At 37.1% G+C, this 24,454-nt stretch overlaps 1 protein-coding gene across 1 annotated transcript in view; it reads left to right on the top strand.

Annotated features, from left to right (window-relative positions):
• Window positions 1–24,454, top strand: part of TOX (thymocyte selection associated high mobility group box) — a 285,457-nt gene that overhangs the window by 245,223 nt on the left and 15,780 nt on the right. The window contains exons 5-6 of the mRNA XM_063080055.1: window positions 7,679–7,909; window positions 18,977–19,057. Coding sequence (XP_062936125.1) covers window positions 7,679–7,909; window positions 18,977–19,057 — 312 coding nt within the window. The remainder of the gene's footprint in view (window positions 1–7,678; window positions 7,910–18,976; window positions 19,058–24,454) is intronic.

The following is a 24,454-nucleotide window of genomic DNA, read 5'->3' as shown; positions in this document are numbered from 1 at the left end:
GAATTTTTCCTTTATATGTGAGTAGGATTTATGTGGAATGTTGTACTACAACAGCTCCAGTTAAATGTGAAATAGCATTAAGTCAAAAAGATCATTTAAATCATTTCTAACAAGCGAACGAAAAAGGAATATTTAGTTCCACACCAGAAAAAGCAGCTTTTAAAGCTTCTCTCTTAACACTTCATGCTGTCTTTAAGCAATTACATATTGATTCCAGTTTATCTAATTGAACAATTAAATGAAATAAGTCTGTTTTGACAGAGGGAAATATTATAAATACATCAGTAAAATAAATTATCACCTTATAAACACTACCCATGGTTTTGATTGCTCTGAAGCTGTGTTGACAGACTTAAGTCATAAATGAGATACACGGTAAAGCATCAAAGAAATACAGACTTAGGCAGCTCGTGGTTCTAAGCCTGTAATCCAGCACTTGTAATACAACAGACACTTTAAGACACTTAATGTATCTGGCATTACAAGTATATTTTTGGCAGTTTTTCCTTTAAGGAATTTATGGGCTATGAATCACAGTATGTATTTTTCCGTCCTTTTACTTTCAGCTTTTCTGTTGAAAATATCCTTATGTTTTACATGTCTCTTGTAAATGGCATATAGTTAGATGATTTTTTGCTTTTAAATGAAACATTTACTGCATTTACATTAATATAAATACGAAAATATTTGGGTGTATTTCTCAATCTGAGTGTGTTGCTTTCTATTTGTCCCACAAATACTGTTTCTTTTTCTTTCTTACCTTCTTAAAGATTTCTCTCATTTTTTTCATTTTATTCCCTTTTTGAGATTGGAAATTTCTTGCTTTTTGTCTTCTTTTAGTAGCTACCTCAGGCACACAACCGAATAAAAGTCTAAAATTGATTAATAGTTTCTATCCTCCTTCTTAGATTACTTCAACTCCCTTCCAGTTTGTATAGGGAGCTGTTATTTATGTTGTTCCTTTTAATTATAATTTAACTGAATTCTATAACTCAAACTTTATGAAACACTGTTTTTATTATTGTATGCAATCTTTTTCTTTTTCATTATATTTATTCACACATTTCTTTCTCCTGACATCACTTCCTTTATGCCTTTAAAATGTTCCTTCATGAGGGTCTGTTGGGAACATGCATACCTTAAAAAATACTTTTGCTGGGTGTAGAATTCTAGATTGACAGTTATTCTCTTTCAGCATTTTGAAGAATTTATATTATTCCATTGAATCTTGTTTTCCATTATTGCTTTTGTGAACTCCACTGACGCACTGTCTTTCCTTTGAAAGTAATCTGCCTCTACTCTTTGATGGTTTTCAGATCTTCTCTTGTCTTTGGTGACCTGCAGCTTCATTGTGGTGTATGCAGTTTTCTTTACATTTATCCTGAATGTAATCATTTCTGTCTTTCATTAATTCTGGGAAATTTTCAACCATTATTTTTTTCAGATATTGCCTCTACCCCATTCTTGCTCTCTTCTCACTCTATACTTCTGAAAGAAAGAATGTTAGACTTTCTCACCCTATCTTCCACAACTCTTCTTTCACATTTTCTTCTTCCTTGCCCCTCTGTATTACATCCTGACTGTTTACATCAGTTTCCCAGTTCATAATTCTCTTTTCAGCTATATCTAATCTGAAATTCAAAATGATATACTGAGGTTTAAATTTCAAATATTTTATATGTCCAGTTTTATTCAGTTCTTTCCAAAACATGTTCTTTTTACTTGCTTGCTCTTTACCCATATATTGAATCTCTTTTTTTCCTTTAAGCATGTTAAACATATTTGATTCATACCCTCACTTTGCTAATAACAATATGTGAAGGCTTTTGGAGTTTGATTCTGTTGGTTTTAATAGCTTATGTCATTTTGCTTTTTTTGCCTTTAGAATGAGAGCTGATATTTATTACAAGTTTGTAGGAATTCTTCTAGACCTGGTTTGAAGTGGATTCCTCCAAAGATGATTTATGTTTGCTTCTGTCAGATATCTTGGACCATTACAACCTGGAACCATGCTTGGTTGGAAGTTTTTCATACCACCCACATAGGGAGCATTCAGGCTACAAATCCTTGCAGATGCCAGATTTTGTTTGTGAATTATCATGAGAGGTTCTTTCCATCTCCATTTAGTCTCAGGGTTCCAGAGCAATCATCCTTGCACATCCTGGAGGACTCATACAGAAGAAATTATTTCACTGCACCTTGCACTGAGGGTCTAATTCTTTCACATCCTGACTTTAATAGGAACTCCTATTAAAACATCTTGCTTGTGGTGGGCCATGGGCTTTGTCATCTGTCTACTTTACCCTTTAACTCAGTTTCATACAAGGTTCAGCATTATATGCAAGGTGAGTGCTGGCTTCAGAACTGTGCTTACTCCTCTAGGTACCTGCTTTCACTTCATTTTTGCCTTTAAGAGTTTCTTACTAATTTGCTAGTTCATCAATGCGTGTGCTCTGCCATGCTAGACAGAAGCAGAAGGTTTTCTTCTCAAAGTAAATAGGATAAATCACTAGAGCAGCAATTAAATAAGCCTTTAGAGAAATAGTTTGTATTTACCACTTTCTAGAAGCAAAAATGATAAACAGGTTTCTATAAACATTTAATGAAATCAAGCAGTGTTAGAATCAAATGCCACGTCACTTTATCTAGCAATGGGACAGAATATTTAAAGTTGGGACTTGAAAGCCTGGTATTTTCCACATCAAACTATATTTATTATTCAACTGTTCAACACATGATATATGATAATATGATTATCCATATAATTTTAAAGAAATCCTTAGAACCCAGAAATTAAATTAGTATATACCCTTCATTTTTTTTTAATAAAGAATATCCTATTTGCTAAGGCTGAGCCTAACAAATTCATTCAGGGGAAAATAATAATATTCAGTCAAATAGCCAGTTAGTACCTGATTCCAAATAAATGTTCCTAAAATCCATTCAAGTAATAAATTATGCTAGGATATGGTATTTTCAAGGAGCGTACACTCTTCCACATACCCTAGATGACTGAGCATACTTGATTAATTCATGGAATAAAAATAAAGTGAGACGTAACATAGCCACCTGGCATTTTTATTCAGCAGGACCCTATCTCAACAGCTTGCATTCTTTATAAGGCAGGAGAAACCCTCAATCCAAAAGAGTAAGAAGTAAACATATTGCCCTACACAGACAAATTTAGAAAAGATCAAGTGGATCTAACAAAAGTGGTAAATATAACTATTAGGTGTATATAATTACAACCAATCTTTTTTTTCACTTTAATGCGATTTTTCTGGACAGCAGCCTAAACTTCCTATTTCACATAAGGCCGCTGAGTGCCTCTGCTAAACTCATCCAGAAATAATACTCAGCTATGTTTGGCAGAATCAAGGATCCTTAAAAATGAATTTGCTTTACAAACTGTGATACTGATACAACGCCCCACTTATGAATCATTTCAAAAGTTTAGCACTTCATACGCGTTTTTCTGTAATTGATGTTTTGAGTCATTGAATGTACCGTTATTATTAATGATAATAATAAACCCAATTGTAAAATGAAAGAAGTATTACAGCCTTGCTGATTTCACAGTAACTAGATGACTTACTTTCCATGCTTATTTGAATTTATTCTCATAAGGGGATTTTAGATGGCACAGTTTAGAAAGAAAAGAGAGAATGAATTTAAGTAGCAAAATTTTCACTTACAGAAACAGTACCATCACAAAAAGTGCTGTGATATGTCCTGTTTCTATGGTGAAAATTTTATAATATTTACTTTCTATGATAAGAGTTATAAGTGAAGTTCTATGTTGTTTGTTCAGCCTATTATGCAGATGGTGCTTGATTAAAATCTATTTTAAACTACAGCGATTACTGCAAGATAGTGTGCATTAAACAGCTCTCCCAGCTCCGTTAAAGGCTTTGGGACTGCAGCAGTTATTTTAAATATGCTTATAGACGTTTCTAACTTCTCCAGGGACTTTTCAATATCAGTGACTCTCTTTCCTTGATAGTATTACTACTGTATGCTGGATTCTTCAGAAGTATTATCTAAGCAACACCGTTAACGCATGCTTTTTTAAAGTGAAAGATTATTGTTTTCCTGTGATAAATAAGTTAAATACATCAGCATAATTAAGCAATAAGACATGACAGTAGGTGAATTACCAGAAGCCTAAGGGCACCTCCAGGGATTTGAGAAATAAACCTGTGTCTATGAGTAAATTACATGAAGCACATGCATCTACGTAAACTTACATGTAGTATTTATTTACAAGAACATTTATGTATTTGTGTACGTATTTATTTATTCATTAGTGCTTTAATTGATTGTAAAATAAGTTTGTGGATAACCAGGGCTACATTTAGGGCCTCAGCTCAGCCATGTTCTTAGTTGCTATAATTCTCATACAATTTTTATATGTTTCATGTGTTCTTTGCCTTGTAATTCTAAGCCTTTGCCCAGTGCTGTAGAACACAAGAGCAGAAATGTATAATGAACCACTGCATGTAAGACACTGTATTGATGCTGAGAAGGATATAAAGATTAATGGGACCAGCTCCTCACTTCCAGTGTGCTTGTCATCATGGGAAATTTATATTTTTGCATTATATAGTTTCTTCTATATTATAAAGATTATTATGTTGAAATTAAATGTAATTCTCCAGTCTCAGAACCCTAATAACTTTAGAATTACTGTACTCTAGAACAGTATTCAGTACACAATACTGTGCTGTCTAATGCAGCAGCCACTAGTCATGTATGACTGCTTACATTTAAATTTAACTAAATAAAATTAAATTTTAAAAATTCAATTCTTCAGTTGCACTAGTCACATTACAAGTGGTCTATAGCCACATGTGGTTAGTTGCTACCCTTTTGGACAGTGCAGAGAACATTTCTATCATTCTTGAAAGTTCTATGAGACAATACTGCTCTACATTTTAGAAGTCAAGGCCTCTTATAAAGTTAGAATATAAAATTAAAAGCTTTCATGCATCTATGCAAGAAATAAGGATCCAGACAATACCCAAAATTAAGGTCCAGGGACATATTATAAATCCATTTAACTAATTTTTCCACCACAATCATATTCATCACTACTGTGTTCATTCCAAACAGTTTGTGGTCAGAGAGCTAGGTATCTTTTAGAATGCAATCCATTACTGGCATGAAAGTGGATCCAAATTATAGCAACATTTCTTTCTTCAAGGAGGCTTTGCATATGAGCAATGACCATGTGTTTTTCAGATATGTGATGAAACTACCTCCAGAAAGTAGGCCATACAGAGTCCCACTTCATTACACAGAATCTAAAATGGCAGGTCATTTTTGCACCCTCTCAACACAAGAAAAGTGAAAAATAAAAAATAATACCTCCACAGATCAGAGGACAATACCCAGTGTTCATAATGCAAACAACTTTGTATTTCATATAATACTGCACAGGTACTCGGATACATTAGACATCAAACCACAACAGGAAATTTTCATTGCATTGTATTGTATCCTAAGAAGCAAAGATACTGTGCATAAGCCTTTATATAAGAATATTGAGCCATATAATAAACAATTACCTCCAAAATTTTTTTAAAAAGAGATTTTTTTTCATACATACATTTTCCCTTTATATAAGTCTTTGGTGAAAGTCAGGAAATTATCTTAGATACTAGATCGGTTTTATAAGGGCAATTCTGTGAGTGGACAGAATATTATGATCTGAGAATACAGCTTTGGTGATCTAGTTTAATTATTGAAAGAAAGGAAAGGCAGTGAATCATGAGTAATGAATATTTTATGTGTATCTTTTAGATGGGTCTTCTCAGATGCCAGTTTTCTTGCATGGCAGATAATTCAAACTGAGGTTAACATGAGTATTTAAAGGGAAGGCAGAGTATGCTGTTTACTGAAAGCAGATCAATATGCTTTTGCTTTCAAGCATTGCAAAAACAAAGATGATATGATATTATGAGACTGGCTGGTAGTCTGTCATTAATGTGGGGGAGACACCCCAGATTCACAGTTTAGTGCCTCTCAGATACTCAATCAAGTACACAATTAAAGCCCCAGAGTTACACTCCATAACGCATGAACGATATCTCCTGATCCTTGAAAATGTGGAGGCAGAAGTCTTGAACTGCTTGCTTCTACTAAATGAAACTCTGAGAATGAGCAAGACTACATCCAGCCAACCCTCCAGGACAAGCCAAGAAAATAGGGAAAGCCTCCAGACAACTAACTAAATGAATTGGTTACATGGAATTCTTTAGGGGTTCCTTTAGGATTGCTATCCATTGCCTCAAAAGTGATCATTTGTGGTTTTGATACACTTGATACTTGAGCTTCTTCCTGGACAGCTTCTACCTGGCAGAAGTAACAGGTTCTCTTGATTCACCAGATTATCCCTAGAAAGTAGAGCCCAGTTGTCAAATACAAGAGGATAACACTTCTCCTTTATGTTATAGCAGGGAATCACACATCCAGTAGGTCTAAAACCTGCCCCATACTGTCCAAATACAAATTTTAAAAGTATGAATATCAGCATGAAGATCAGTGGTTCAGATACACCTTTGGACAAGGGAGGAGGAAAACTGACTTAGTCCATTTTGTGCTGCCCTAACTGAATACCTGAGACTGGATAATTTATAAAGAATAGACATTTATTTCTTATGGTTCTGGAGGCTGGAAAGTCCAAGGTCAAGTGGCTCTCACCTGGTGAGGGCCTTTTTGCTGTATCATGGTGGAAGGGCAAGAGAGCATGAGAGAGAGAGGAAATTGCCTTTTCTCTGCATTGTTTGTTCTATCCAGGCCTCCAGCCAATCTGATGGTGCCCACCCACATCGAGGGCAGATTTCCCCCAATCAGTTCATCAACTCATACACCAATGTCCTCTGGAGACACCCCCACAGACACACCTAGAAGTAAGCTTTACCAGTTCTCTAGGTATTCCTTAATGCAGTCAAGTTGACACCTAAAATTAACCACCACAGAAACTATTTAAGTAACTTGGAAAAATCTTCTAATGAGACCATTTACATTGCATGATAGGAAATTTATCTCTATGATTGACATTTGGTTATTTATCAAAAAGATTGATATAATCTGCAATCATGGACATTTCAATGTGTCAGGTCATGAATTTTTTAATTAAAATATAAAATGAGTCTAGGTAGTGTTCCATATGAATAAGCATTCATTTATCTCTGCACATCATTCCCTCTTTGTAAATATTCCCAATCTCTGATAAAATATGCCCACCAATATCATGATTATGCCCCCATGATTATAAAATCATAATTAGGAAGACAAAGATAAACTCTCAGAAGAAAACGAGTTAGACTCTTCATCCGATAAGGTTACTACAGGAGAAATACGCTGCTGTCACAGTTACAATGAAAAAGAAAAAGAAAAAGTTAGGAGAGTTAAAAAATAATATCTAATGGTGTGATAATATAAAAAGAATGAATAAATGTTTAAAGCTATGTAAATTAAGCTGGGAGAAGGATGAATATAAAACCTACATAAAATGTAAGCTTTTTTTCTGAAAAAAACAACAAAAACAACACCAAGTGTCCCCTGGGAACATCTGTGTTTGTGTGATACGGATGCAAGAGCATAGGTGCCAAGTCTCGATGGAAAACAACATTTTCTCACTTCCTCTCTAAATCTATTTTGATTTTTATTTCAGATCAATGGTGGAGAGAAGCGGCCTGCCTCTGATATGGGAAAAAAACCAAAAACTCCCAAAAAGAAAAAGAAGAAAGACCCTAATGAGCCCCAGAAGCCTGTGTCTGCCTACGCGCTATTCTTTCGGGACACTCAGGCCGCCATCAAGGGCCAAAATCCAAATGCTACCTTTGGGGAAGTCTCTAAAATTGTGGCTTCAATGTGGGATGGTTTAGGAGAAGAGCAGAAACAGGTAAGATGGGATTGAACACAGACTGGGAATCCACGTGGTCTGAGACAGTGCACGTGCTGTGCAGAAGTGGCTTCCCAGGGCCTCCAGGGACCCCTTCAGGTTCCAGGAGTGAGGCCAGGAATGTGCCTCATCAGAGCCAGACTTTAGAAGACCCTCACGTAGTGTTATGCTCCTTGATTACGCCTCCAAAAATAGCATGTTAGTTTCTTTGTTTTAAAGTTTATATAGAGTAGTTACTGTTGGAAGGACTTGTACGTATCCCGGCCAGGATTACATCATTCCTTAATGTTGCCGGTGTGATCGTAAAGGCTAAACTGTCCACACCTCTCTTCAGCTCTTACTATTTACCCGTTCGTCATCAAACCTTCTTTGCGTTTTGCTAAATGAACCTCACATTTAAGGGTTTCTACTCTTAGCCATTCCCTAAAGATTGCAAGAGTATGTTATTCCATCACCCACATATATTTATACCATATTTGTAGGCTGTGTTAAATGGGATCAGATGCCTGGGTTTTTTCTTCTCTTGTGGATGCCAAGGTGTGACTGAGGACCACGCCTGGGGAGGGTCACCTAAGACATCTCAGCCATCGCATAAGTAGCCCAGAAGGTCTTGTGCAGGGTGGGAGATCATGGAGAGAGTGTGGTGTAGCCCACCTAAGCAAAGAAACATATCGATCCCATATTTCTAAACCGGGTGCTAGGTGGCCATTGTCATCATCTAGAATCTCATCATCACACACACAAAAAATTAAACAAGCATTATCATTAAAATAAGTCATTGAAATGATTATATAGATGTGCCTTTAGCCATTGCAGGATACTGAATTTCATTAATGATATATTAATCTCGTATTTGATTCTCAATAGAGATATTTACCTCTCCTCATCATGTCCAGGAAAGTATGTAAAAGCAGAAAGCCTCAAACCTTTAACCTATATATTGTGACTATACTATCAATAGTTGTAATGTACATAATATTTTATACTTTTAAAAGTACTTTCACATTATTAGTCTTACTTATTCTGCTGAGTACTCACAGATATACAGGGAAATTATAGTCCAAAGTTTGCAGATTATGAAATAGGGCCAGATAAGTTAAATTCATTCATTTATTTACTCAACAAATATTTCTTGGGCACTTATGTGCCAGGCGCTGTTCTAGGCACTGGGAATATAGCAGAGAACAAGATAAACAGGGCCCCCTTGGGTTGAATGATTTGTCTGAGATTACATGGTGGGGTACACAGAATTACTGTCACTAGAACTCATCACTCAACTTACAGTTCTTTTCCTAACGAACCCTATAAAATCAGTGATGGTTGTAACAATAAAACTAGTTGCTAAGAAGATATAGAACCTATCCTCCCAATACCCCCAACCCCTTTTTTCCATAAGTCAAAGCTATCTTCTACAATTGGATCTCTGCACAATTTATTACACAATTTATTAAGATTGCCAGCCTAAGGCAGGTCCTCCATAGGGAAACACAGGCATACGAGATAAAGCACTGTGTTCCAAGAGTTGTCTTCAAGGATGGGAAACACACTGCTGAAACGTTCTCTGTGCACTCAATTGAAATATCTGTCTCACGAGTAAGAGAGGAGTTGACATTGTGTTTTGTGATCATAATTAAAACCTAATGGAGTTGTTTCAAGACGTTAGCGCTGGTTTCTATCCTAACTCGGATCACTTTGCTCTCACTTTCCCAAATCTGAGGTGTGGTTCCCAGTCGATGTTGGAGAATCACGGTGGAGTAGTACACTGACTTCATTCCTCCACTCGGCAGAGCATCGCTGAATGAGAAACTAAGGGCACATCAACCAGGAATCCCTGTTCTCAGAATTATGTCATCTTCATGCCTCCCTGCTCCACCCCTGATGCCACATGTGAGGACATCCCTCTCTCTGCTCCAGTAATCCCTCTGTGTCTTCTCAAATATGAACCTGGCTTTAATACTGTAAAATCGTGCTTTGAGAGATAAAACTTCCTGGAGGAAGCATCCAGAAAGCAATTCCCCTCCCTAGAGACTGTGCAGCAACTCTTATTCATCAGGGACATAGATGATTTCTCTCCAAAGGCTCAGCCCCTCTCCCCTACTCAAGACTCAGCAGCAGAACGGGAAGTGTTGTTCCCAGGATCATTTGCGCTGCCTCAGTTTCTACTTTGTCCAAAGCTTTCTTTTGAGACACTTCAGTGGCCTGCACTGCCGCTCATCTTATTACTTCTCTTATCTGTCTCCCTGACCCCAGTCACCTTTCCCTAATTATTTCCCACATTCAAGACCAGTATTTTAAAAGAGCGAGTTCTGCAAAGGCCCTTCCCAGCCCCTAATTGGTCCTTTCCATGATCAGTATTAAACAATAAGTGCCTGTACTCAAATTTCCAGTGAAAAAGAAACATTTTCTCATAATGAAAATCGGATAGCTCTTTAAGGCAGTAAACATAAAGCAGCAGGTTCTTCCCACTAATTCTATTATAATAAGGCTTTTTATTTTTAATGTAGCAAGAGAGGAATATTAAGATATTATTCCACATTCTTTTTGTCTGACCGTAGAAGGTATTTACAGACCCAAAGAATGTGAGATTCGCTATTCTCAACTGTTATGTTAAAAAGGGAAATTACTCCCATTCTCCCGTTCTGGCTTTCAGAATTGAGGCTGAACCTTCCTATGTAGACACAATAACAATTATGATGCAATATTCAAGGCTTTTTAATTGCATACATATGATGACAAAACATTTTTCTCTTTCTCTTTAGCATTTCATTTCAAATTTAATAAGTAACTTGTAATGGGTCTACCTTTGGATTCTCTCAGTGGAAATAGTTGGGGGGAGAATTCCCTTTATAAATAAAGGATATAATTTTATTATATAACAGTGGACCTATATAACTCATTAGGTATTATAAAGCAATTTTGTAATCAAAATTCAGTTGCTAAATAAAGTTATGCCAAGATTGCTTAGGAAAATATCTTCACAGAAATAACTTTATATATTTTTTTCTTATAAAAAGAAAATGTTTTTAAACTTGAGCACTATCTGAGGTTCCCATAGCCAGGGCACAGTTTTGGTTACTCTGAAATGCTTTGTCCCCTGCTTTATGGTCCTTTGACTTAACAGGGGTTCAATATTGCCTATCCTTTCCTGGAAGAAGATGATCTTACTTAGTAAAGAAAGTGAGACTGCAGATTGTGCTAAAAGGCATGGTTCATGACACATAGCATGCAGGCCCATCCCAGGGACAGCAGAGAGGGTCAAATGAATGAAATCAGACACTGCTTGCAAGAGGAAGCATGCTGCACGGGATGGGCCACCAGTCCGCTGCCACGTGGCTGCCCTCCTCCAACAGTTTGCAAGAGCTGCCAGCAGAGCAAACATGGCCTGCCTAGAATGCACATTTTGGCATCCAGAAAATTTCAGTATCCCAGAGTGTTATTACGGTGTGCTACCACCTGTTCTCTCCATCAACGTGGACTCATTGTGCCAACATTCTATAATGCTTCTGTTTCAAACTTAAATTAATTGCATTTTATTTCCATTTAATATTCAAATTGGGGAGCACACATACTGCTATGTATTTTTAAAGGAATGTTCCTGGAGCAGATTAGAGGCAGACCATTAAACTTTAAAATTTTGGACAAATGTGCATGTTACAGAACAGTGCCACATGATGAGGTTGGCATTGTGTAGGCAGCTGGTTCGGGTAGAAGGCTAAGATTTCATATGCCACAATTGTTCGAAAATCCTGTTGTCGTAATAGCCTACAATTATGAACAGCTACAAACATAAACACAAACTGGGAAAAATGGACAAAATTATTGATGACTTATTGGAGGCTTGGAAAATTACAATATTTAAGGAAAAACAACTATTAGTGAGATCACAATTGAATGTTTTCTTGACAGCCAGAGGGAACATGACTAATAGAGCTGCTGTGTGTTTATATCACATGCTTCCTCATTGTGGAGTGTAGGCGGGAATAAGCAGCCACTGCAGAAGGGCAGATCTTTATTTTCAGAATCCATGGTGAGTAAGAAACTGTATGTACTTTGGTGTCTGTGAAGAATCTTTCAAAGAAGAGAAATCAAAAGGAAGCTGAAAGAAGCGATAAAAATCCTCAAGGAACACAAAACCTCCCTTATGAATCATTCCTACCAAAGCCACCGAACGAACTCCATATATCAGAGATCTCTCCATTTTAATACTTTGGAAGATGGTGCTGAATCTGGAATGGGAACAGAATTGTGTTTGGGATTCCAACCGGGAGTTTTAAATGCTAATGACTCGTAAGACAATGGAGAGCCCATTTCAGAAGCATACTAAGTTGTTTAAAAGGCACCAGATGGAGAAAGCAAAATAAAACATAAGTGTTGCTGTGATGTTGGTCTTTGCTAGTTCTCTTTCACTGACTGGAACCTACAGAGAAAGAAAAAGAATAAGGTAACAATATCACGCCCTTTGTATTAGGCTCCTTGGAATTTCAGCAACCCTCAGCATCTTTTTTTATGAGGTTACAGCTAAATTTCCAGTCTACCTCCGTTATTTCTGAATTCTCTGATTCTGGCCATTGTAGTACAGGATTTGGGTTCACAATGACAACACAGAACAAATCAAACCCTACAAAATAAAAAAGGCTGTCCAGCTTTGAAGCAGAAAGGGTTGGTCAAAAAACTACAAAGGGTTCTTGGGTCTTTTTTAGCAATGGAAAGTAAGCTCTTAAGTGGAAAAGGAAAGTCACCTTAAATCAGAACCAGATGTAAATTACTAAATGAACCTTAAGCTCCTAATTGGAGACACAGTCGGGCAGTAAGACGTTTAGTAAATTACAAACAAAATGTTCTTGTTTACATTACTTTAAATGGCTTTAAAGCTGCAGCCAAAGAGCTAAATAAACATGCTGTTATGCTAAAAATGGAGTGGAAAGCCGATTCAGAGTTTGGTGTATTCAGGAGAAACCACAGCCCACGGTGCCCAGAGAGTGTATTTTTGTAAATGCCAGCCCTGTCTTGGAAGAGGAGAGTGGATTTACCTCGAGATCCAGAGCCTAATGAGCAGATATCACTTGCAGGGAAACTGCTCGAGTACTGTAACATATGCCTTCTTTCAGGATGCATAATTCATATCCGAGGATATTAGCCATAGCAGTTCAGCTCAATAGCAACACCTCATTATTTTATCCCTCAGTATTTATTCCTATGTTTGACGCCTCATGAAATTACTGTTAATGTGTTTATATAAGGGCAGATCCGACACAAGTGGGAAGAATGTAATTTCCTACTCATTCTTTCCTGCTGCTGTGTCCTCTTCCCTGGTAGAAGTGGCAAGTGTAAATAGTTAATTTGCTTCAATTATGAGCCTGTCCTGCTAAATTAGAAGCAGCAGGGATATGAAGAGCCAGAATTATACTTAGGAGGCAGCTGACAAATCCTCTGAGCCTACAGAATCAAATCATTTACTCCACTACATAAATGCTGCTGGGGGTTTTTCCCTCCTTATCTTATGATAAAATTTGGATTTTATGTCAACAATACTTAAGGTTAAATAAAATCTTGTTGCACTATAACATTCACACGTGCTTATCTTGGCTATTTTTTTTTTTATCAACGTTATGCATTTTCCCAATTTTTAAAAATTAGGAGTAAAGGATATGTAAAACAATTGTTCATTTAAAAACTGTAGAGTGTAAGCAAAGTTTATATTCATACAAATTTGAAACCAAGCAATTAAAATTATGACATGAAATGGTGACAATATTTTACTTCTAAAATCCAGGTATTTATATATACATATAATTATTGGTATATAAATGTGATTATTGCATAAACATATGTAGTACATATATACAAATATTCATATGGTCATAAACAGTGGGAACAGACATTTTATTTGAAAGTTTGTATGACATTAGAAAGGAAATAATTCAAACATAATACTCACTCAAGTCTCTTGTGCTTTATGTATTATTTGTAAAGATGTTTGGGTAGTATATCTGTATATCAAATCCTCTATTTCCACTGATGTACATTTTAGTTTAGAGATGCAATTCAGTCATTTATCCTTAATACTCATGCTAATGCTGACTCTTACAAGGAGAAACCTGAGACCAGGGATTATACACTCTATACCTATTTCCTGAGCACCTGCTATGTACCAAGCACTGCCCTGCATGCTGGGGCTTCAGCAGTGGAGAGACCAGGCCCCGAGGTTGCCTCTCTGGGAGAAGCAGCCAAAGGAGTTCTCACACCAGGGGGAGCTGTTGAGGAACAAAGAGGTGTCATTGGACACTAGATTGATTCGATTTACACTATGGTTCTGCCATATACTTGCTGTAAGTTATCGGGTAAAATAATTACCCAATCTAGTCTGTGTTTTCATATCTTCAGAATGAGGAAAATAATACCAGTGCAACATTCTCATTGGGAGAATTAAAGATAATACATATACAGAGTGTTTGACAAAAAATGCACATAATCGAGGCATAATTTTTAACACCTTTTTTGATTCCATAGCTTCAGTGCCTCATACCCCAGCAGGCACATATTAGGCACTCAATATATTGATGAGTGTAACTGAACAACATCATACTTTGTCTAGTCATCCTCATTTAGTAAATCAACAAATGGAAGGAGCTTGCTTCTGATTTCTGCCATCCTAGAAACAGGTTATATCAGTATTGTTGAGACCATTTAGATAGATCAGATGGTCCTCAAAAGGAATCCATAGCAAGATTTTTGTCACATTGTACGTTTTCAATTCTCCGAATACAACTTTATAAAGGTCTTTGAGTTTTGGAACACTTAAGAAGATTCTAAGCACTTATACAAGATGGAAATTTAACCACATTTAAGGACTAAGTTCTATATAAAATACAGATGCATTTGCTCTAACAGACCTAAATAATAACAGCCTTGAAAGAAACTGAAATTTTAAACTTTCTAAAGGATATGGCAGGGATATGTGATTATTATTCCTTATACATAACTGTATTTCTAAGCATTTTGTATAAATAAGAAGTTGCAGTAAAAATAAATAAAATAAAAATAAAACTGCATTTCAAGTTAACTAAAAATAAAAATGCCCCTTAGTTTTTTTAATAGTGTTTGAATAAAACCCAGAATTGGAAGAATTTTACATTTTTTATTATTACTCTAAAGACTGTTGAAATAAGCTATGACTAGAGATTAACAAAGGGCCAGAGCAGAAAAGAAGGAAGAAGGAATTAAATGGTATTTCTAAGGTTTTGCTTTTCTGTATGATTTGGACGGATTGCTTGTTGGAGGAAGGAGCAGAGAGTAAAAGAGTAAAATATCAAATTCTATAAGAATTTTTTGTTTGTCATATTCATTGATATTGAACTACTGATTTTAAGTAGGGATTACCAGCCTATAAAAACGTATGTGCCTGCCGGTATTTAGAGCATTTTAAAAATGACTCTGTGAATCACTAGCTCACATGAACAGGATTTGGGTTCTCTAGAATTCCCATTTGATATCTCTCTACATATGTTTTAGTGTAGCCATTATATATGTTTTAGTTTAAACACCGAGATGCAATCCTTAAATAGGATATGGTCGCTTTCTTGGAATAACCAACCACAGCATATAACTGAGTTAGGACAGGATGAATTCAGAAGTGTTTGGATGAGCTGGGGAAAATGATAAATGATGTATTATGATCTTTAAATCCTCATCTGGCCAACTTTGCACTTTACTCTAAACAGCTGTGGACCATTTGGAAGCCTTTTTTGTAGCTCAACTGAGTACTAATATTTACTGTATGAATCATATACCTTTAAAATATTTGTCTTACCCTGAGAGAGAGAGACCATTTCTTTCCCAAACTTGGCTTTGACATAAATCAGACCCATCCCCGTAAGTTAGAAGATCTGTGCACTCGATCATTGCAGTGGTTGCCAAATGCAGTCCCGTGACATCTTTGGTTTCTGCAAGGAGAGGACTTTCTCCATCCGTAATTATAGGCTTTGAAATGTTTTTGAGAAAGTTTTTACTGGTAATTTTTAAGTATCTGTTCTAAAGTCAGAATTTCCCCCACTGCACCTGCACGTGGAATTCGTACAAGCTGATATCATTCTCTCATATTTGAGGTCTTTCTTCAGACATTTCCTATAAATACAGACTTCAGACAGCATCCTTGTCCAATTTTAGAAGACAGCATCAGAAAGACATACAGCGTTTATAATACTGGAGTCATTAGGTAGCTCTCAAAGGTGGTGGTTCTAACTATTGTTGAGGAGATCACCTCAGATTTTAATTCTCGTCTGGGCTACTCTCCTTTAAACACAACTACAGAAATACACCTCCTGAAATTACCCCCTTTGAATTCTCCCTCTGAACATCTGCAGCTATTCAGGACAGAGTGGATCCATCAATCCATGTAATAATGCGACGAGATGAGTTGACTCTTTTCTAAAGCGGTGTTTAGGCACTTATGCAATGATTCCACGTAGCCAATCACTGACAGCCAATAGGGAGCCATTTGGAGAAAACAGGGGACTCTGAATGCTAGTCAGGTATCCTGTAACGACATCGATCCCGAGTGAAACCAGCGGCACATATTCAGCCTGAAATGCAGGGAGCTCGCCACCCTTCTCCCTGCTTGTTAAGCAACAAATTTCAAGAAAGTTAACACTTTGTGCGATGTTCACAACCAAGAGCCCAATAAAGGGAGAGCATCATAGTAACACTTGCTGTTTCAGTAGAAACCAAACGAAAGAAAGATGATAGATGCTACAATCAGGCCATCTGGTGAATACTGTTTCATCTGCTGCTGCTGCTTAGAAAACGACGCTTTGGGAAGTGCTGTGGACCAAAGTCTGTTACACTGGATTTGCCTTTGGAAGCTACATGAACCCTAGTTAGCTGAATGGAGGTCACTTGGAGAAGCATAGTCTTAAAAACATGGTAAAAATGCTTAGGGTAGACATGTACCAGTGTGTACAAGGATACTTCACATAGTTCACAGAAAAACGGGATTAAAACATAATGTGACTCTTTCCATGAACTTTTTGAAATACCCTCATATCACCATCAAAAGATATATTTACTAAATATTTGCTTCAAAGTCCTGAGTAGAATTTCTATTTCTGTGGGAGAAAAACCCTATTGAAACAGTTTTAAGGTATTAAAAGTAAATGTAAACATGGTCAGTTTAAGGTCATTAATTATAAATTATGTCTTAGAGAGGAGGTTTAAGGAAAAACTGTAAACAGAACCTGTCTTTGAAGAAAAAAATAAATCAATAAAAAGCAGAAGAGCTCTGTTTCTGATTGTGGCTGCATCGGGGCATGCAGTGTACACACATCGTACTGTTCAAAGGCATTAACTCTGCCCTAGCATGTGTTTGCTTTCACGTGTAAATTTCCATAAAAGAATCTGAATTTGACTTCCAGTAATTAGTTCAGTAAATTTAAAATACTCCTGTACCTGAACGAAAGGGTTTGTTGGCTTTTTACTAAAACACTTTTAAAAAGAATTTTTAAAGTTTCTTTAGTTTCATATGTAAAGATGGCATTAACGATTATATGACAATATTGTGCTAGTTCTTAATTGCCTTATTTTAACTGGCCTTTACTATGCCAAAATGCCAAATATAAAAGTTCAGGCTGAAGACCTCCCTAAAGGAGAACAATTAGCACATTCATTCCATAAGATCCTGTTATAATTCTGTGGACAAGGTTAGTCATTTTTTTACCTTAAGTAAAAATGTTCTGCTTTAATTAAAATATTCATGAGTAAATAGTATTTCTCACATCTTGAATTTCACAGTTGGGTACTGGGCTCAGCAAACCACAGTCAGCATTAGAAACCATAAATTGACCTCTGCTGCCGACTGGCAGATATTTGGTCTTAGGCATAATTTATATTTAACTACTCTGACCGATTCTAAAGGCACTTTTCAATACTGACCTGTGTCTGTTTTTGAGCTCAGCATTGCAATATATTAGCCAAGGCTTGTTCCCTGCTGTAAATTCAAGATGTGAGAAATTTTAAACAGTTGTATCAATGAAAATACATTTCCATTTACACAGTAAATGGTGAAAAATATTTTGTTCTTTCGGGCTGATTTCAGACGATTGCCAAAAATATACTTAAAGCCTTGAAAGAATCAGCTTAATGGTAGCAGACAACCATGTGTGTTCACTTTGCTGATATTTCATTTTCAACTCTAATGACTCCTATCTGTTTAACTTAGCAATGTGACCCTTAACATACAAGGAAGTCATTTTTCAGTACTTTTGCTCAATTTAAGATGATTTTACTTTTATTTTCAAGTTGATTCCCTCTCAAAAATGAAAAGCTTCTGTAAACTGAAATTTATTTCAGAGCATTTTTACTCTTCCAAAATAAGGTGTCCACAGATCCACGTTATCCAGTGTTTTCTTTCGTTCGAAAGGGCATGGCCAGAGCAGCCTGCACAGAGTGGAATGCATGTGCCTCAGCCACTTGGGGTCCCCATTCTACTCCCAAATGTGTCCTTGACTGCCATTGCTGATTCCTGAGTTTTTGAAAATACAGCTTCAAGGCTCAAAATCTCAAAATAGTGATGAACCTGCAAACTCCATTACATTTCCTTTGATTTGCTTATTGAACATGAGTTATCATCTTCAAATCCTGTCTTTGTTTTTGTATTTAGCATGGAACATATATATCAGGATATGAGTGCACTAGAGAATTTTCTGCTCATTATATAAATATGAATGCCTTATTTACTAACGTGTGGTTTCCCGGGGAACCTTCATCAAAAGTATCTTTCTAAGCCAACCACTTCCACTCTCAAAGTAACCCAAATAAGTCTTTTCATATGCTCTATGTAAAACGTAAAATTTTACTATTGTTAATCATCTACTTACCTAGTCTATTGCCATAGTTCTTAAAAATCTGTTTCAGTAAGAAAATGCAATCTTTGGGGAGAAATATATTATTATATTATGTAATTGTGTGTGTGTGTGTGTGTGTGTGTGTGTGCAATTATCATTCTGTATTGTACTTCTCTGAAAACAAAAGCAGATGCATTTTCTAATTGAAGACTCTTTGTTGTTGTTACAGGTCTATAAAAAGAAAACCGAGGCTGCAAAGAAGGAGTACCTGAAGCAACTAGCGGCCTACAGAGCCAGCCTTGTATCCAAGGTAACGTGCAATTGTGTAGTACTATGACAGATTGTGGCCATCTTGGTGCACACTTTGATAGTCATTTAAAAGCATAAATGATCACTTTAGCATGATTTTAAAAAAAGTAAACTCTTTAAAAAGCTATATGTTATGGAAATATTTGTTCATTACTGAAAGACCGGAGCAGCATCCTCTGGCCTTTTGTAAAATACTGTCTACCTGTGGATTATTGGTTTTGTGGATTAGTCACAGCACATTCTTAATCCGGAGCCAACTTTCTACTTCTCCCTGTCCCGCTCTTAAATTTCCTCCCCCACCCCATCCCATTAGCCTTTACGGAGATGCCAATTGCTTGAAGTTCTAGTCTCATTACAACATTATTAGGAAGTAAGTTGGCCAGGAAAAAAAAATCATTTTGTTTAAAAATAAAAGCACCATGTAAACACTAGCTCTTCCTGTTCTAAATACTCAAGAGTTGACTTTTCTTGGTCTGGTGTTATTAAAAATACATTTCCCCTTATAGAGATCTCAGGGAGGTGGCCTCAGAGAGACATGCTAAGTCTGTAAGTGCTCAAAACCTTGTCATCTCAAGTCCAAACCTGGCTGTCATTTTGCTCACTGTGGCCCAGGGCTCTGAACTTCATCACATTCACTCACAGAAATACTTTCTTCATTCACAAATATCCATTCCAATGCTAACAACTCTAAAATAATTGCACAAATTAGTTTTTTTATTGAGGAAAATATATACTGCATATAATGACGCAAAGAAGAAAAGAGGGTACAAACTGTAAACGCATATGACATTTCAGAACAGTATTGGCCTAATCCAACCTTATGTTCTACTTCTAAGGTATGACATTGGAGGGAAACTTACTATTTATGATTTAATCTTTTTTATTAATATTATTATTGATTATACATGTTCACTGGGCACAGAGCTGACCATGAGCACTTGCTGTATTATCTTACTATAAATCTCACATTTTCTAATTTATCTTACTCTTTTTGAAGCTATTTATATTTTCTATTGATACTATCTCACATTTCTGTATATATATAGGATTCAAAGAATGCATGTAAAATTCTAACAAAAAATAAAGTACAAAATATTAGGTCCATCTAGCCATTAGAATAAATAGTCATGTTGATATTGTTACAGATTAATATGCCAAAAATATAGGGGGGACTTTAATAAAAAAGAATTCTTCTTTTATCATCCAAGATAAATTTCTTTTTGAATGTTTTAAATAAAGTTTTAGTCTGAGCATTTGACATATGAGAAAATCAATACATGAAGTCTCAATCCCAATACAAAGCACTTTAGTTAATGACATGCAGATTGCCAGAATGCTATAATACTGACTAAGCCTTTACTTTCAGAACAAGTGTCCTCAGATTTGCTCTGAGCTGCAACTTTTCTTACCGTTCAGTCTCAGAGTTGCAACCTGCAGTATATGGCAATTTGTATAAACGCTGCAAATTGCCATTTCTACATTTAAAAATCCAAGCACTTTTTTTACAGCTTACTCTGACATTTTTCTTCTCTTTGGCAGTTGGAATTTTGCTGGAGCTCTTGAATATCTATTTATGTACAACTATCTATTGTGTGTATACAAATTGAAGGAAAGTTACAAACACCCTTTCCAGGTTGGAAAAATGACCCTTTGATGTTGTCAGAGTGAGTGGTATTTGCAGTGTAACTTTCTAGGCACCTACAGAAAATTACCAGCCTTTCCTCCCATAGCATATGGTAATGTATATAAAAATCCATTTATTTTCTGTTTCAATTATGACACACAAATAATAGCCATTCATATTTGAACATATGTTATTTTCTATGTTATAATATTTTTACTATGTTATAAAGTATTTTCCTATTCTGAAATATTTAAAGGAGCAAATAGAAAATGCTACATGATACACCACCATGTGCCAGCCCAACTCCATTTTCTTCCCTTTCTCCCATTCATGTATTCATTTGACAGACTTTCCTGGGCGTGTGGTCTGTGCCAAGCACTGTGCCAGGCTGACAGAATGCAGTGGAGAACAAGCAAATTTGTTCCTTATACTTAAAGAACTTTCTCTTTAGTCAGGGGAGACCAATAAATAATGAAAATATAAACTAATAAATGATAACGATCATTGAGAATCTAAGCGTTCTGAAGGAAATAAAGCAAGATAGCAGCTAGAGTGGACTGCAAAGGCCTCCTTGAAAAGGTGACATGGGGACCAACAGGAGACAGGAGCTTGCAGAACCAGAGTCTGAGGGGAGCCTGGGCCAGACAGCACTACAGCAAGTGCAGAAGCGCAGGGTGGCAAAGCTCCTTGAGTGGAGAGGCAGGCAGTGTGGCTGGAGTGGAGCGAGCAGACAGAGTGTGCTTTGAGATGAAGCTGAGAAGATGGGCAGGAGCCAGGTCCTGAAAGCCTTGCAGAACACTGAAAGGAGCTGGGGTTTATTGTCAGGGCAAAGGGAAACCACTGAATGAGTGTCAGTCGGGGATGGCATGATTGGATTTATATTTTTAAAAGATCACTTTATGTGCATGAGCTCCCTTAATCCTCACAGTTTATCCCTTGAAGTAGGCTTGATTACCAGTAGTTCACTGAAGAGGAAAGGTATCATGCAGAACCAGTAACCGAGGCCCGCGGTGACCTGTACTACCCTCATCTCCTGCCGGCCATGCTTCCCTCCTGTGTCCCTAAAACACCCACTGCCCCAAAGTCAGGGCATAGCACTGACATTGTCTCTTCTAAGGTCGTTTTGGTTCATGAAAACTCTGTTAGCCAGAGCACCATGCCCACTTTCCAAAGTTCTTACCAGCAACTTTGATTTGCTCCTTGAGAGCTACATATTTGGGTACCTGTTTTCTATACAGTACATTCATTTCACCAAATAAGGCTTTGCAATCCAGGCTAACAGATCTTCTCAGTCATTCGTGGCCACGTCACAGCCTACCGCTTCTCACTGCTTCCACTCTGGGCCGGACTCGGCATCCAGTGCAGGACTGCGTGACGCCTGCTGCATGTCAGGCACAGGGCTGGGTGCTAAAAACAGAGAAGAGTACAACAGACCCAAGCAGGAGGTTTCATGATACTCGAAAGGTTTGAAGCTGTACTCTAATTTGCTGCTTCTTACAGAACATAATCAAAAACAGAAACAGCCAGTTACCGTTGACTTTGCCTATGAATGAGTCACAGGATTAGCAATGCTCCTCCACTTTCAATTATTACTTCTTTAGTTTAAATGTACCAAGTACCATCCAATCCAGCATATTAATTTGCATGACTCCAGGCTTGAATAAAATTGCAATCTACCAGTTTAAAAAAAAAAACAACGCTCAGTCCTAGTAAATGAATGTTCTAACTCTGGTCCTTCTAAGTGCCCATGTGCCAATGCCAGCACTTTTTCACAGGCTATTGAAAGTTTTTCAATAATAACACAAATATAAATAATACCCTGCTACTGAGTAGCTTCTATGTGCACGCACACCTGCTAGGCATTTTACATACATTCTGCTCATCATCACAACAACCCTGCACAGTAGGTTGTGGCTCGACCCATTTTCTAGCAGAAAGATTCACTGGTTTGCCCACAGTGAGGAGACGCTGCTAGTGGCAGATGAGGGCTCAAACTCCTCAAAGCTTGTAGGCTTCTCTCCACCCTGAGTGATTGTCAAATGTTTTTATCTTCAGAACCAGAATCTCTTATTATCTCAAATAAAATTCCCTGCCAACTCTGACATATTAAACAGCTAAGAGTAAAGCTGCCCTGGCTTACGCGAGGCTGGGGTCCAGAAGGCTGCCCACTCTCAGCCACTGTCTCCCACCACCAGCAGCTGACCAGAGACCTTCAGAGGAATCTGAGCCTACAGAACGTTTGGAAGCCACTGCTCTGCACCAGGCTCTTCCAGTGGGGTGGATGCCTCACCTGGTCGTGCAGAGCCAGTCCCAGTACTGCCCAGCACCAGCCACCCCTCTGTGCAAGCACCTCAGAATTGCAGGATGCACCAGCAGGATCACAGAGTGTTGCCAACAGGGCCAGTCAGAACCCAGGATCACATACCCAATTCTAAGCTCTACAGTTTAAAGGGGAAAGTTGGAAAAAGTCATAAAAGTAGCTGAAAGTTCAGAGGTTAAAAGGTGGTAACAGAGAAAAAAGGATTCGAGATTATTAAACCCAGAACTCAGATTTAGGGGTGTTCAGGCCCACAATGGGCATTAGGCAGAGGAAGTGATTACTCACAGTCCATTTTAAATAGGTGCCATTTCAAACTAGGGGGATTTAATTTGAACAGGGGGCACTGCTAAATTCTTGAATAGCTAGAGTAAACAATTTCTTCCGTAGAGAAATTTAAAAGCAGAAGCAAAGGCTGTCAGTAAGGATTGAAGGAAGGCTCTAAGGTATCTTCAACCTCTGTGGTTTCACATGGAGTCAAGGGACACATGTTAGGGGACCTTGAAAAGCACCATCCCTGTCATACCAGGAGAGGCCTCAGAGGGCAGAAACATCTGCAGTCACTGGGGGCGAATAGATCTGGGTTCAAATACTAGGCTTCCCACTTCCTAACTGCATGTCTTCATCAGTTACTTAGATGCTCTCAGTCTCAGTTTATTCAAGTGTTAAACAAAGACGATAATAGGACCTACATCCCAGGGTTTCCATGAGGGCAAAATAAGAAAATCTATATAAACAGCATGGTTCACCTGAGGACATTAGGCTAATGAAATAAGTCAGTCACAGAATGACAAATACTGCATAATTCCACTTACATGAGGTATCTAAAGTAGTCACATTCATAGTATCAAAGAGTGAAAATGGTGGTTTCCAGGGACTGGGGAAGGGAAAATGAGGAGTTACTAATCAATGGGCATAGTTTTAGTCAAGCAAGATTAGTTAGCTCTAGAGATCTGCTGCCCAACATTGGACCTACAGTCAACGGTACCATATTGTTCACTTAAAAATTTATTAAGAGGGTAGATCTCATGTTGAGTGTTTTTACCGCAATAAAATAAAATTTTTAAAATTTAAAAATAAACAGCATGGTTTAGGATCCTGAACATAGGAATCACTTAATAAATATAAACTATTTTTACTATGATTAATTTTATTTTAGCATTATTGATATGTGTGCAAAGGAGTTGGAAAAGATATGTATATCATCAAAAATTTATCTGGATCATATCTTCAATTTGTCTGCAATTTACTTTGATCCAAAGAAATTTTAAAGTGACATTAAAATTTTTTTTAATTTGCTTCATAGATAAATATAAGAAATGATCTTGATATAAACAAAAATACGTTCATCTACACAGGCTTCTTAATTGAAATGATCTTTATGAACTCTGTAAAGAGGGCCAAGAATGTATGCTATTAGAAGGCTAGGGCTTCCTAACTTAAGTAGTTTTACACTC

This window comes from Cynocephalus volans, chromosome 15 (genome assembly GCF_027409185.1).
Source record: "Cynocephalus volans isolate mCynVol1 chromosome 15, mCynVol1.pri, whole genome shotgun sequence".
NCBI classification, from domain to species: Eukaryota; Metazoa; Chordata; class Mammalia; order Dermoptera; family Cynocephalidae; genus Cynocephalus; species Cynocephalus volans.
This window is presented reverse-complemented; position numbering and strand designations above follow the sequence as displayed.